Source organism: Malaclemys terrapin, chromosome 3, assembly GCF_027887155.1.
Source record: "Malaclemys terrapin pileata isolate rMalTer1 chromosome 3, rMalTer1.hap1, whole genome shotgun sequence".
Taxonomy (NCBI): domain Eukaryota; kingdom Metazoa; phylum Chordata; order Testudines; family Emydidae; genus Malaclemys; species Malaclemys terrapin.
The window spans coordinates 153,656,648-153,672,166 of NC_071507.1; the positions used below are offsets into that span (position 1 = coordinate 153,656,648).

Sequence of the window (15,519 nt, forward strand, 5' to 3'; positions counted from 1 at the left end):
ATGTATCTTTGGAGAGAATACACTGTATTTGTCATACTACATAACTAAAAGTTGAATCCCTGCTTTAAGAACAAAACAACTCAACCTTAACAATAATTAAGGTGCCGCTGGAATTATTATTTATTACTAGTATTATGGTATGGCCTAGAGGCCCCAACCAAGATCAGGGCTGAGGCACTGTCTACACACTGATAGTAGGAGAGTCCCTGTCCCCAAATGCTTACAGTCTAAATGGCCAAGATAGACAAAGTGAATTGCCCAAGGTCACAGCAGGACACTGGCAGAGCCAAGCATAGAAGCCAGGTTTCCTGCATCACAGCCAAGTGCTCTGTCCACTATACCACATTGCCTCTCAGCCAAAGTCCTCTACTCTAATACCCCCATGATGTCAACAGTGAAGGATCTGCCCCAGGGAGTTTAATTCTTTGAAAATACAGCTTAGCACTTTTGTGTAAGGTGATTAGTTTGTTCACCCACAAAGCAGGGTTATTTAGTAAGTGGAAGTTGGTCTGTGTTTTCCACAGATAGATCGACTTCTTTGAAAAACCCAAATAGTTTAAGAGTAGGGTGCAAGCCTGGTAGGTGCCGAGTACTTTCTATTTCCTGTAATTGCTTAGCTTCTCAAAGAACGGGGACCACAGTGAATTCAACAGAACATGAATACAATGTTATAGTTTCACCAACAAACTTTTATTTGGACTATATCAATGTAATAAAATGTGTAAAACTGTTACAAGAAAAGAAAAACCTGATAGACTGAAAACTGTTTCTCCAAATGTAATATAGTAACATCAAGAAGGAGTGGAAGAAAAAGAAAGTTGTTAAAGACAAAAAACATCCAACTGCTTAAAAAAAATTATTACAGTCTTAAAATGCTAAATATCACACAGTAGAAATGAACGCTGTAAGGTAGAAAATGTAACCACATATATATTAAAAATAAATAAAATAGAACTATTACAATAAACACATTTGACATTCTGGGTTCAAATCAATGCAGACTTCAGTTAAGTGGATAACTTATGATTTTGCTGCAGAATTTCTACTTTGGAGCTGAACTTGAAAATGAATTTCTAGTTTAAAAAGCAAAATAAAACTGACCAGTAAATCCTCAGTCCCATGAATAGTCAAGTATATACAACATGGACTGAGGTCTCACTGGTCATAATATACATAGATGACAACCATATGTAATCTATGTGTATTGTGATAGACACAGACCAGTGGGGTACAGGAGTCTGGTAGAGGGCAAATATACTGGTCACTGGATGAGTAGTTTTCTGTTCCCTGAGTGACCAGAGCAGGGGCTGCACTAGAATAATCAGGAACCTGCTAGAACCAGTTAAAGCAGGCAGGCTAACGAGGACACTTGGAGCCAATTAAGAAGAAGCTGCTAGAATCAATTAAGGCAGGCTAATCAGGGCACCTGGGTTTTCAAAGGAGCTCACTTCAGTTTGTGGTGTGAGTGTGAGGAGCTGGGAGCAAGAGGCACAAGGAGCTGAGAGGGTGTGCTGCTGGAGGACTGAGGAGCACAAGCATTATCAGACACCAGGAGGAAGGTCCTGTGGTGAGAATAAGGAAGGTGTTTGGAGGAGGCCATGGGGAAGTAGCTCAGGGAGTTGTAGCTGTTATGCAGCTGTTACACGAGGTACTATAGACAGCTGCAGTCCACAGGGCCCTGGGCTGGAACCCGGAGTAGAGGGCGGGCCCGGGTTCCCCCCAAACCTCTCAATTGACCTGGACTGTGGGTTCTTCCAGAGGGGGAAGGTCTCTGGGCTGTTCCTCAACCCACATGGTGAATCTCTAAGGCAAGAAAATCTGCCAATAAGTGCAGGACCTACCAAGATAGAGGAGGAACTTTGTCACACTGGTGTTAGGGGTGGGATCTTGGGGCGCACAGCACGGCGGAAGAAGCAGGGTGATTTAAAAAAAAAAAAAAGAGGGTTTATTTTTTTCACCACAATGGATGATGTAGTGTGGGCACTGATACAAGTTACGGCGGCCTAGCAGGAGGCTACCCGTGTCCAGGCAGCCACCCAACAGGAGGCAGTACGGCTGCAGCAAGAGACTAATCGCCTGCTGATGGACCAGGCTGTTCAAGACCGAGCTATGTTGTGGGAACTGGTAAACCAGGTAAAATCCCTTACAGAGCTGAATCGCGGCCATGATGGGACACTGCTCATATGGGCCAGACATTGGCTGCAGAAAATGACATGGGAGGATGATGTAGAGGCATACCTTCTGGCCTTTGAGAGGACAGCCCTACGGGAGGCCTGGCCTCAAGCTCAGTGGTCTGGCATCCTTGCCCCATTCCTGTGTGGGGAGGCCCAGAAGGCATACCATGATCTGCCTGAAGAAGCTGTGGCAGACTACCCCCAGCTGAAAGCCGAGATCCTGGCCAGATCTGGGGTAACGACAGCAGTGCGGGCCCAGCAGTATCACGGTTGGAGATAGCAGGAAGACAAAACCCTGCGGTCCCAATTGTACGACCTCATCCATCTCGCATGAAAGTGGTTGCAAACAGAGTCCCAGAGTCCAGAAGAGATACTAGCGGTTCTGGTCATCGACCGATACATGAGGGGACTATCACCAGACCTTCGTGCCTGGGTAAGCCAGAACGAACCCTCCACCTATGACGAGGTTGTCGCCCGGTAGAGAGGTGAAGGACAGCGAGGGAGCTGACCCGACTAGTTAAGGAAGAGGCACACCGGGTTAAATTAGTAGCACCAAGCCCTAAAGTTCCGGTGACTGGGCCATCAGGAGGGCCCAGGTAGAAAAAGAGAGGGGCTGAAGGCCCATCAGAGGCCACAAAGAGTCAGAGCACTGAGGGAGAAGAGGATCGTGATGTTACACTGCCCAAACCAATGCCTAGGGCTTCATACAGATGTTATGCCTGTGGGGAATGGGGACACATAGCTGCACAGTGTCCCAATGCTGAGGAGCCTATGCAGTGTAATCTGGGGAACTGGACAGATCCATGCTCCCTAATCCACCTTGTGGGGGTCTCACTAACCCCACATATGTATACCAGACCAGTGAAACTAAATGGGGTAGGGACCATGGCACTGGTTGATTTGGGGAGTGCTATCACACTTATCTCAGGGAAGCTCGTGAAACGTAGTCAACTGCTGTAGGCTAAATGTATGGGGATATCATGTGTCCATGGGACAGTTAGTTACTACCCCACCATCCCAGTAAAAATCGAGATCCAAGGGAACACTACTGAGGTAGCAGCAGGTGTAGTCCCTAAACTCCCATACCCGGTGCTCATAGGGAGGGACTTCCCAGGGTTTGGAAACTTACTCCCAGTAGGGGGATTGGAGAAAGATGGGGCCCCTAAAATTGATGAGGCATCCACAGCAGACTGTCAACCCCCAATCTCCTCTGAAATATCCCCAGATTTGTTCTCCACTCCCAGACAGGGTAGAAAGACAAAGGGAAAGAAGGGCAGCTAAGGCCTTGGGAACCCGAACACTGACCCAAAGCCAGAGGGTTGCTCTTGTAGGTAGGCGGACCCGCGCAGCTAAAAAGGAGGCCACGCAGGAGGGAGAAGCACCTGAGTCTGACCCCCACCCTAATGCTTCTGAACCAGTAGAGGCAACAGAGACTGGGCCCCTAGATCTTGGGCAGATTAGCCCCGGGAGAGGAAATTTTGGACAGGACCAGGCAGAAGACCCAAGGTACGACAACATTAGGAAGGAGGTGACTGAAATAGATGGGTTCCTCGTGGAAGGGAAAACCCAGGGACCAGAACCCTACTTCATAATGAAGAAGGATCTCTTATACCGGGTTGCACCAGTACAGGGGCAGAAGGTACAGCAAATCCTAGTACCTCAAAAACACCAGAACGCTGTATTAAGTCTTGCTCATAGTCATCTTTTTGGGGGGCATTTGGGGGTAGAGAAGACCGTGGCACGAGTCCTACGACGGTTCTTTTGGCCCGGAGTGCATGAAGAAGTATGGAGGTACTGTGCCTCCTGCCCGGAGTGTCAGCTGCACAGTCCCCGTCCCCACTTGAGGGCACCTTTAGTACCCCTTCCCATCAAAGAGGTCCCCTTCGAGTGAATAGCCATGGACCTAGTGGGACCACTGGAGAAGACAGCTCGGGCCACCAATATATACTTGTTTTGGACTACTCACTACCCAGAAGCTGTCCCCCTGTGGAACACGGCCTCTAAAACTATAGCCAAAGAGCTGGTGGGGATCTTTGCCAAAATGGGGCTACCGAAGGAGATATTAACCGACCAAGGAACCCCATTTATGTCGAAGCTAATGAAGGATCTCTGTATGCTGCTCCATATACATACCTTGAGAACTCCGGTCTTCCATCTGTAGACTGATGGGTTGGTAGAAGGGTTTAACCGAACCCTCAAGGCTATGATTAGGAAGGTGGTAAGTCAGGATGGGAAGGATTGGGACACCCTACTACCCTACCTTATGTTCGCTAACCGGGAGATACCTCAGGCCTCAACTGGGTTTTCCCCCTTCGAGTTATTATATGGGCGTCACCCCCGTGGCATACTAGATATCGCCAGAGAGATCTGGGAAGAGGAACCCAATGAGGGGAGAAATATAATGGAGCATGTAATGCAGATGCGAGACTGGATAGCATGGGTTACCCCTATTGTATGGGAACATTTGAAGAAGGCACAGGAGGCCCAGCGAACCCATTACAATCGCCAGGCAAAAGTGCAACAGTTCCAACCAGGGGATCGGGTTATGGTGTTGGTACCCACGGCAGAAAGCAAGCTTCTGTCCCAATGGCAGGGGCCCTATGAGGTGGTTGAACCCGTGGGGGAAGTAACCTACAAGGTGCGGCAGCCAGGATGCAGAAAACAAGAACAGATTTATCACATTAACCTTCTAAAACCCTGGCATGCACAAGAGGCATGCACAACGGTCCAAAAAGACCTAACCCAGGAAAACAAGCCTTCCAAACAGGTGCGAGTGTCTCCCCATTTTAACACCAGACCAGAAGAATGAGGTGTCTGAGATGATCTTCCAGAACCAATATATGTTCTCGACAAAACCGGGTCGAACAACCGAGACACATCACCACATCGTCACGAGCCCTGGGGCCAGGGTAACAATGAGGCCCTATCGGGTGCCAGCGGCAAAAAGGGAGGAAATAAAAGCAGAATTAAAAAAAATGCTGGAGTTGGGGATCATCGAAGAATCCCACAGTCAGTGGTCCAGCCCAGTCATGCTGGTGCCCAAACCTGATGGCACCACAAGATTTTGCAACGACTTCCGGCGACTAAACGAAGTATCCCAGTTCGACACGTACCCCATACCTCGCATAGATGAGCTAGTGGACCGTCTGAGTAATGACCGGTACTTGACTATCCTTGACTTGACAAAGGGGTACTGGCAGATTCCCCTTGCAGAAGATGCAAAGGAAAAGACTGCGTTCTCTACACCAGAGGGTCTTTTTCAACATACTGTCCTCCCTTTTGGACTACATGGGGCCCCAGCTACCTTCCAGCGCCTCATGGACAAGCTATTACGCCCGCATAACAGTTATGCTACTGCCTACTTGGACGATGTGGTCATTCATACCCCAGACTGGGAAACCCACCTGGAGAAGGTGGAGGCTGTCCTCGATACCTTCAGGCGAGCTGGCCTTACAGCAAACCCTGCCAAGTGCGCTGTAGGATTTACAGAGGCCAAATATCTTGGCTACATTGTGGGAAAAGGTCTGGTAAAACCCCAAGTGAACAAGTTAGAGGCCATCCAAACTTGGCCCCGACCAAGTCGCAAGAAACAAGTCTGGGCATTCCTAGATGTGGTGGGGTATTACCGACGATTTATCCCCCACTTTGCCACAAGGGCAAGCCCCGACAGACCTAGTGAAAGCCTGCGGACCTGATCTGGTGAGATGGTCTGACACAGCAGAGGAAGCATTCACAGACCTACAGACTGCCCTCTGCAGTAACCCTGTACTGATAGCCCCTGATTTCACCAAGGAGTTTATCCTGCAGATGGATGCAGCGGAACAAGGAGAAGAACACAAGGGTGACCAGATGGTTCTTATCCCTTCAACCTTTCCAATTCCGTGTGCAACACAGAGCCGGGAGCCGTCATGGCACCGCCGACGGCTTGTCACGTGTGCACTTTCTGGCATCCCAAGCTGCCCAATCCCTTGGTGTTGAGCAGGGGGGAGGGATATGTGACAGACCCAGACAGTGGGGTATAGGAGTTTGGTAGAGGGCAAATATACTGGTCACTGGATGAGTAGTTTTCTGTTCCCTGAGTGACCAGAGCAGGGGCTGCACTAGAGTAATCAGGAACCTAATAGAACCAGTTAAGGCAGGCAGGCTAATTAGGACACCTGGAGCCAATTAAGAAGAAGCTGCTAGAATCAATTAAGGCAGGCTAATCAGGGCACCTGGGTTTTCAAAGGACCTCACTTCAGTTTGTGGTGTGAGTGTGAGGAGCTGGGAGCAAGAGGCACAAGGAGTTGAGAGCGAGAGGGTGTGCTGCTGGAGGACTGAGGAGCACAAGAGTTATCAGACACCAGGAGGAAGGTCCTGTGGTGAGAATAAGGAAGGTGTTTGGAGGAGGCCATGGGGAAGTAGCCCAGGGAGTTGTAGCTGTCATGCAGCTGTTACACGAGGCACTATAGACAGCTGCAGTCCACAGGGCCCTGGGCTGGAACCTGGAGTAGAGGGCGGGCCCGGGTTCCCCCCAAACCTCCCAATTGACCTGAACCTCTGGGTTCTTCCAGAGGGGAAGGTCTCTGGGCTGTTCCTCAACCCACATGGTGAATCTCTGAGGCAAGGAAATCCGCCAATAAGTGCAGGACCTACCAAGATAGAGGAGGAACTTTGTCACAGTATATACGAATCCAAGTGGAAATATCAAGAAAGAACAAGCAAACAAAGAAAAGAAGTGACATGGGTCACTGTTAAGCAGAGTCTATAATGTGGACATCGCCCAAAACAAATGGAAGTTCATTGACTCTTAACAAGAAAAGAGCTGAAGAAGTGCTGACATTACCTATCTTTGATTTTCATTCCAAATCTCTGGCACAATAGTGTGCGTTAAGCCTAATGGGAGTCACTAGGGGTATGATGGCATCTACATTAATTCCTATAATCTGATTGCATAATGAGAAATAGAACAATTAGCTCGACTGCACTCTGGGTTAAGTGTAGAATCATAGAATCACGGAAGTGTAGGACTGGAAGGGACCTCAATAGGTCATCTAGTCCAGTCCCTTGCAGTCAAGGCAGGACTAAGTAATAACTAGACCATTCATGACAGGTGTCTGTTTAACTTTTTCTTAAAAACCTCCAATGATGGAGATTCCACAACAACCCTAGGCAATTTATTCCAATGCTTAACCACCCTGACAGTTAGGAACTTTTTCCTAATGTCCACCCTAAACCTCCCTTGCTGCAAATTAAGCCCATTGCTTGTTCTATCCTCAGAGCTTAACAAGAACAATTTTTCACCCTCCTCCTTGTAATAATCTTTTATGTACTTGAAAACTGTTATGTCCCCTCTCAGTCTTCCCTTTTCCAGACTAAACAAACCCAATTTTTTCAATCTTCCCTCATAGGTCATGTTTTCTAGACATTTAATCATTTTTGTTGCCCTTCGCTGGAGTTTCTCCAATTTCCACATCTTTCCTGAAATGTGGTGCCCAGAACTGGACACAATACTCCAGTTGAGACCTTATCAACATGTGAAACAGCAATAAAATATTGTTTCATGTTAAATACAAATGTAATACCTGCTTATGATAAATCAACTCATCACATTCAGATTAGAATTCAATTAATATGTCTAGTCTGATCTATCACTTATTAGGCTATCAGCCGAAGAACTGCAGCATGTGCAATCGCCCCAAGATGCATCAGTGGTTCTCCACTGTCAGGGCATGAGGCACAAGATGTTGGGCACAGGTGCTCCCAGTCATTCCCTTTTCAAACACTTATCTAAAAGACATTCAGTGTGAATGATTCACATGCTTTTTTTTTCATTGCTATTTAAGAGTTGCAATAATATACCTGGACTTCAGCAAGGCTTTTGACACAGTCCCACAAGACATTCTGATAAGTAGGCTCGAGAAATTTGGGCTTGGTGGAACTACCATTAAGTGCTTATAGCAGTGCAGCTGTACCAATGCAACTGCACCATTCTCAGCTGTCTAGTGTAGTAGCTCTAAGATGATGGGAGAGAGCTCCCAATCCACCCCCAATGAGCAGCGGTAGCGACGTTGATGGGAAAAGCGCTCCTGCCGACATAGCGCTGTCCACACCAGCACTTATGGCAGTGTAACTTACGTCGCTCAGGGGGATTTTTTTTTCACACCCCCAAATGACAAAGTTATACTGACATAAGTGGTAGTGTAGACAGCGCCTCAGCAATGTGATGCTGTTGCAAAAGAAGCAAATGCAATTTTATGTCGCATTAACAGAGACATAGCATGCAAGTCAGAGGAGGTGATAATACCGCTTTACTCGGCATTGGTTGGGCCTCAGCCGGAGCACTGCATCCGGTTTTGGTCACTGATGTACTGAAACGATGTGGAGAAACTGGAAAGGATCCAGAGGTGAGTGACAAAGATGATCAAAGGGATGAAATGCAAGTCATATGAGCAAAGGCTGAAGGAGGTATGTTTAGCTTGGAAAAGAGGAGATAAAGGGAGGGGACATGATAGTGGTCTTCAAATACTTTAAAGGCTGCCATAAAAAAGAGGGAGAAAAGTTGTTCTCTTTTGCCACAGAGGGCAGGACAAGAGGCATAGCAGATTTAGATTAACTCTCAGGAAAAACTTCCTAACTGTAAGAACAGTAGGACAATGAAACAGACGGCCTATGGAGGTTGTGGAAGCTTCTTCACTGGAGGCTTTTAAAAGGAGGCTGGATAGCCATCTGTCTTGGATGGTTTAGATACAACAAATCCTTCATCTTGGCAGAGGGTTAGACTAGATGACCTTGTGGTCCCTTCTAATCCTATTGTTCTATGATTCTAACAGTTGATTACAGATGCTTTATTTTTAGAAGTGGTTTATAGTTGTTCTCGATAGTTGGGTTACTAGAGAGTATAGATTTTGAGTGTTGCAAATATTTCATTTCTTGGATCTGAGGTTGCCTGGGTGTAAACGAGTGGAATTTGGCTTTCTGCCACCACTCTACAACTCCCTCTGAGGAAAGAGGCACTAGATGAAACAAGGCTACTTTGTCAGGAAGAAAGAGACAGAGCGAGAGATCATGGACTAGATTCATAAAAAATGCAGGTGTGACGGAGCAGGGAGCAGGGCAGATTTGACCTGGGAATGTTGCAGGGGGATTGCAGTGAGGAGGGGGGACTTCCCTTGAAGGAAGCTACCTGAGCTGTAACCTGAGCCAGGAACGGGGGTGGGGAGAATTAACACCTTCTGCCCGGGAGACGGAACAAAGGAGAGGAGCAGCAGGAGGAGTTTTGAGTTTAGTTTCAGTTGGGGCTGGGTGGTGCAACGCAGGGAACCCCAAGCTGGGGTCTAAGCTCCCTGAACCTCCCAGAGGGACCTAATTGAGGGGGTCTGGTCGTACCTACACGCTCTGCTTGAGACTGTGTTCCTGTCCTTAAATAAACCTTCTGCTTTACTGGCTGGTTGAGAGTCGCAGTGAATCTCGGGAAGAGGGGTGCAGGGCCCTGACTCCCCCACACTCCGCAACAGCAGGTATGGTGATGCTCAGCTTCATTATACCTAAAAAATCACTGGGATTCAAAAAGCCTCCCTGTGCAATGAATGGGGAGAGCCAGGTGCCTCAGAATGTCATTCACAAAAGCCAATGTGCTATGTGGCTGCTCACCAAAGCTACCTAATAGGAGAAGTAAAGAAGAGGTGTGTATTCTAAGCCCTGTCCCTCAGCCTAACTCTGGGCTGAAGGGAGGCACCTCCCTCTGTGTGGGATTTCTCAGCTGCAAAACCTCTCTTGAGGTTAGGTGCCTTGCCATTTTTGCAAGAAGATGGGTGTGGGGATGGGAAGAGGAAGAGGGCCCTGCTTCTGAGATTTAGGTACAAAAAGTGGCAGTTTAGGTGCTTAAGCCCTTTTGGACCAATGGACTCCATGCTTTGGTTTCACAGACATTAAGGATTTTTCCTAGTAGCAGCTAGTAGTTATGCTACATGGTACAAGCAAATATCACACTCACACAAATATGTTTTTAATTGCTGGAGTCATTGCATGAAACCTTGACCTGATGACTGGATATGTCAAGGAGATGATGGATGCCCCTGGTTTTGGTATTATTAACTGGTCATGGGTTCTTTGCTTTCTTTCTCTCAGCTGTTGCTTAAAATAAGGTCACTATGTTCTTTGTTACAGTGCCACAGGCAACAAAGAGAAGGAAGAGAGACAATATGTACATCAGTTCTCTTCTTTTGCAAGGCCCTTTCCACTCCCATTTTAATTTTGTCATAATCCTTTATTTTTCAGTTCATTAATTTGATTATAGTTATAATAAGAAAACCTTGCCGTAATCTGCATTTCTGTGAAATTATCGATAAAGACTGAAAACCTTAGAAAATAGGTGCAGTAAGCCTGCTGAGGCAGCTAACTTTATCTTGAGAAGAAAATCATCATTACTGGTCAAAATGCTGCCTAGTGCCGTTTCAACTCCATCTAGCCCCTGTGCTCTTTTCCTCATGGGAGAGTTGGACATTTATATTAAATTTTCAAATGCAGGTATCTAAAAATAGGCACCTATATTAACCCATATTTAGACAACTAACTAGGATTATCTGATTTTCAGATGGGCTGAGTATCTATTCCCATGGAAGTCAATGGAACCTCTGAAAAATCAGTCCACACTGAAATGTCTATACACAGATTAGGAGTGAAATCCTGGCTCCGGTGAAGTTAAACTCCCATTGACTTCAATGAAGCCATGATTTCAGCCCAGATATCCAGCCGTAGGTAACTACATTTGAAAATACTGGCCATAGTGAAAAGCAAAACCGGAATTTACTCATTTGTGGCTGAGGCTATGTCTACACTTAAACTGCTACAGCAGCACAGCTACTCTGATGCAGCTGCGCTGCTGTAGCACTTCAGTGTAGACACTTACTACAGCAATGGGAGAAGTTCTCCTGTTGCTGAAGTTAATCAACCTCCCTGAGAGGCGGTAGCTAGATTGATGGTTCTTCCACTGAACCTGGCCTTAATCGTCCCTTTTGTGCTTTACCTGACTTTGAACTTTGTGTTGTCATTGTCACATCTACGAAATGAGTGTAAACCATTACCATTCTCATCTGGTAGGATCTGACACAGATGTAAATGACCATGCAAGGTACAAGGCAGTGAAGGATGTCTCGTAATCCACTTAACATGTATGCACTGAATTGAACTTTAAATGTTGAGAAAAAATTAATGGGGGCAAGAAGTATAATATTTATCACTAGAGCCTTGCGTGGATACAAAATTTGTATCCGCATCTGATTCACGATCCGCAAACATAGTCCGCGGATATCTGCAGATTTTCAGGGCTCTATTTATCAGTATGCATGTACCATGATGAATTCAATGATAGCTAAATGTTATTTGAAAATGAAATACAACAATAAAATACAGTGCATCATCAAATTCTTCAAACTATGAACTGAGACAAAATATATTTACAGTGAAAAATTCATATGTAATTAAATGCATCACTTTTCTAAGATAAAAGTCTCAAAATCTTTGTAGATTACATTCTTTACATGTATGAGCTTGTTTTGGTCTATTAACACATAACATTTCTGTTAGCATACCATATGTTATACACATTCTCTTATGGTATGATAAAGCTTGGATTTTCCATTTGAACCACACATTTTTTAGGCAAAGATAGTTAAATTTGTAAGCCTTCATGAGCCATACCAAACATGGAAGATGGAGCTGGATTTAGATATCAAGTACTTCTGGATCTATTTTAGTTTTGGCCACATTTCAGAGATAAATGTATGCTTCTTGATATACACAGAATCTGAAGTAAAAATTATTCAGTAAAAATTAATGTCAACTTTAATTTTGATTTCTGAGACACTCCTACTGTTTGAACAAAAACAATTTTATATCACAGCAGTCATTTTAGTAAATAGATAAAATTCAAAGACCTTAGATGACATTGCAGTATGTTTGAAAAACAGATGTGTATATAATATAAACCATCTAGATCATGTTTCTTCATACAACTGTTATGTAACACTACAGACAACACATAAAATACTATAAAAAGGCCAAAGAAAAGAAACAGATGATGTATTCCATAAAGCTGGGCACAGGCTGACATGAAAAGTAATAGCTCACCATCCTGACAATCAGAAGCACTAAAATATTTTATGAAATGGTTATCAGTGAGTTAAGAAATTACTTCACACTTAGCCTTACCTATCAGGTAAACATGTATATTTGTCAATAACACATGATCAGAAAACACAAAGGGAGGATTGATAACAAGGGAAACCAATCCTAATACTATACTACAGAAACCTATGTGCTTATTTTACCACTGAAATTAAATACAGTTTATTTATACAAAATATCCATGTATTAAAAACATTAATGTAAAAGATCACAAGTAGATTGCAATGCTACTTGATTTTAAAAAGCACCCTACTCTACGATTTACTCAATACTCCAATAAACTTACCGCTCCCTTAAAGATGCATACCCTTATGTTGGAGATAAACTGATGTCTAGAAGTGACATGTTTTCTTACTGTACAATCTCCTGCATTATATGCATATATAAAACATAAATAAAACCTATGTCATATAATCTGGAAATATTCATCCAATAAAGGCAGTATTTCTGCAAACACTGCTGTCTAAAAACAAACTAAATTTTAGAAAAAATATATTAGGCTCAAGGATAAAAGTGGAAAGACGGCACAAGATGTAATATATCTACACTGCACTGTTTCCTGCCTTCCATTTTTAGAGTTCAGTCTCTGCTCAATCCTTTGCACTAACAAAAGTGTCCTGAGTACCACCATGTGGACAAAAGGAGGTATATAGCATAGGCTCTGAATAACTCTGAAAGGTTTTGACATTAACTAAGCCACAGCAGCTTTATCACTTTCCTGAAGCAAATCTAAACAGTTCCAAATATACCAGCCACTTTAAGAAAATTCCAAAGTTATCTTCATAAATATTGGACAGTAGGATTTTAAGTGATAAGAAATACAGGAAACTGGTCCTGGTATATTCCAAATATCTCAAAACTAATCTAGAACAATTTAAAGGACCTTATTAATATTATATCTCATCATATTTCAAATCTAAATATTGTTCTAGCTAAAAAAATCCTAGTTCAGAAAAATATCTTGTGCTCTCAGAAAGATAATCCTCTTGTATTAGGCAACATTTACTATAGCACACGTTTGTTAACAAACATATAAATGAAATTGAAGAAGTAAAGTAAAATCCTCAAAATAGGTATAAATCAAGGAAACATTAATCTGAAACTGCAAAAAATTTTTAAAGATAAAGCCTGCCAAATGAGAAGCATGTTTCAGGCCACATTCTGCTTTCAGTTCTAATCATGTAAAACGGAAATAACTCAGTATAAAAGTAGAGTTAATCCAGAATGATGCCATTCTATCCAAACACAGAATGTGGCTCAGAATCTTGGAAATGGTATACAGGTACCTGATATTACAAAACACTCTTTTTCTCAAGAGAAATTAAATTGGGTCTATATCAAAATGAAAAATCATTAACCAAAAAAGACAGTGTGAAATAAATTAATCATTACCAACACAGTTACTGATGGAGAACTTCAAAATGTGCAGATACAGATTTTAAAAACTGTAATAATGAGTCAAAAATGAGGGGGGAAAAAGCACCTGTTGGAAATGTGTATGAAAAAATAATCTTTTTAAAATTCAAGTAAATTAACATTTATAAAATCAGGCTAGGTAAGTTACAAGCTTTCAGAGTTGTAGTTCAGCCAGGAAAATGCCCAAAATATACAGATAACACCAAGTAATATATCTATATACACTGTTCTGTATAGCATTATAGAAAGGGAACAAGCTCATAAAGATTCTAATCATGTCGCTTTCTTAAAAGACAGCACCCTTTTTTGGTATTATCACAGGAAGGAAGTGAAGTTTAAAATTAATTTATAAAGTTAAAAAAATATTTTAAATAAGATTTGGAATCACTAGAGAAGTACAAATAAACCAACTTAAAAAAAAACCCCATGCAATATACCTGACCAGCAGTTCATGTAACTAAACTGAAAACATATATGGCCAATTTTTCTGCTGGTATAAATTCACTGACTTCAACAGAATTATGCCAGAAGAGAATTTGAACCATACAGTCATGGGTGCATCTGAACAACGCAACCCATTTTAAAATCTGTCTCAATCTAGATGTACTTGCTAGGAATTCTATTCAAACCAAATTTCATTTTCACTGTAGGTTCTCTGAAGGCATCCACACTTCAGCTTCTCTAATACCCATTTGCATTCTAAAGTAAAAAGAAAAATTCTATGTAAGCATAGGTCAGCTGGGTGTGGAAACCTATGCCATGATTTTCTGAAGTGAACAGCAACATTTCGTATGAACAGAGTTCCCCAGCACCCTACCTAAGAAAATAAACTTCAGTGTGAACATGTGAATTTAAAAACTCTACAACTGTAATTCACTTTGTAATAAGATGAATAAAACCAGTATTAACAAGACTGAAAAATCTGTACTGTCTTAAGATCATCAAGTTGTAAGAAAATAAATTTTGTTTGAAGAGAAAAGCTCATAAGAACTATTTGGGCCTGTTGCCTCTCTAAACCAGAGAAACAGTAAAAGTATAACACATGGAATGAACTCACAAAATCATATCAAAACTCCAACACAGCAATTAATGTAGTAAAAGGCTCGATATAAGTGCTCTATAAAATGTCTATATATTGTGCAGTATATATATGGACAAAATGCACTAAGTATTATGAAGATTAAATTGATTCATAAAGGGAAATAAGGTATAAACATGAACCAAAGTGTCTCTGGAGGGATGTTTATTTCCCACTGGCACGCTGTCGAGCCTGAGATACGTGATAGTAACAATCTGCTGGGTTGCACCTTCCGCTCGGCCCTGAAGGCCCCTGGGGACCTGGTGATCCTGGAGGGCCTGGGAGGCCTGGCACACCAGTGGCTGATAAAATAAAGATCGCAATTAGCACAGACATCATCACTGTGAAAATGATGAGCCTCTTGGTATCCTGAAAAGCCTGCTCCTTCACACCAACTAAACAGCAAGAGGCATGGAGTCTGATTCTGACCTCAAACCAAAGAAAATCAGGGTTTACCTTATGAAAATCAATGGAATTACACTGGTATAAAACTGGTGTGAGATCAGAATCACGTCCAAAGACTGCATACAACAATAAAGCTAGAGACATTTACCTGAAGGGCCAGGTGGACCAGGATTACCTGGGAGTCCAATACCAGGCTCACCTCTTTCCCCCTTCTGTCCTCTGTAACCTACAAAGGATAAAAAGATAAAAAGAATAAGAGTGCCCAGTAATTATAACAAT

The 15,519-nt window shown here is 43.2% G+C and overlaps 1 protein-coding gene across 1 annotated transcript in view; it reads right to left on the reverse strand.

Moving 5' to 3' along the window:
* Positions 1-14,436: 14,436 nt before the first annotated feature.
* COL19A1 (collagen type XIX alpha 1 chain) overlaps positions 14,437-15,519 on the reverse strand; it is a 312,743-nt gene continuing 311,660 nt past the window's right edge. The window contains 2 exon segments of the mRNA XM_054021580.1: positions 14,437-15,137; positions 15,389-15,466. Of these exon segments, the coding sequence (XP_053877555.1) occupies positions 15,001-15,137; positions 15,389-15,466 (215 nt within the window). The 3' untranslated portion in view covers positions 14,437-15,000.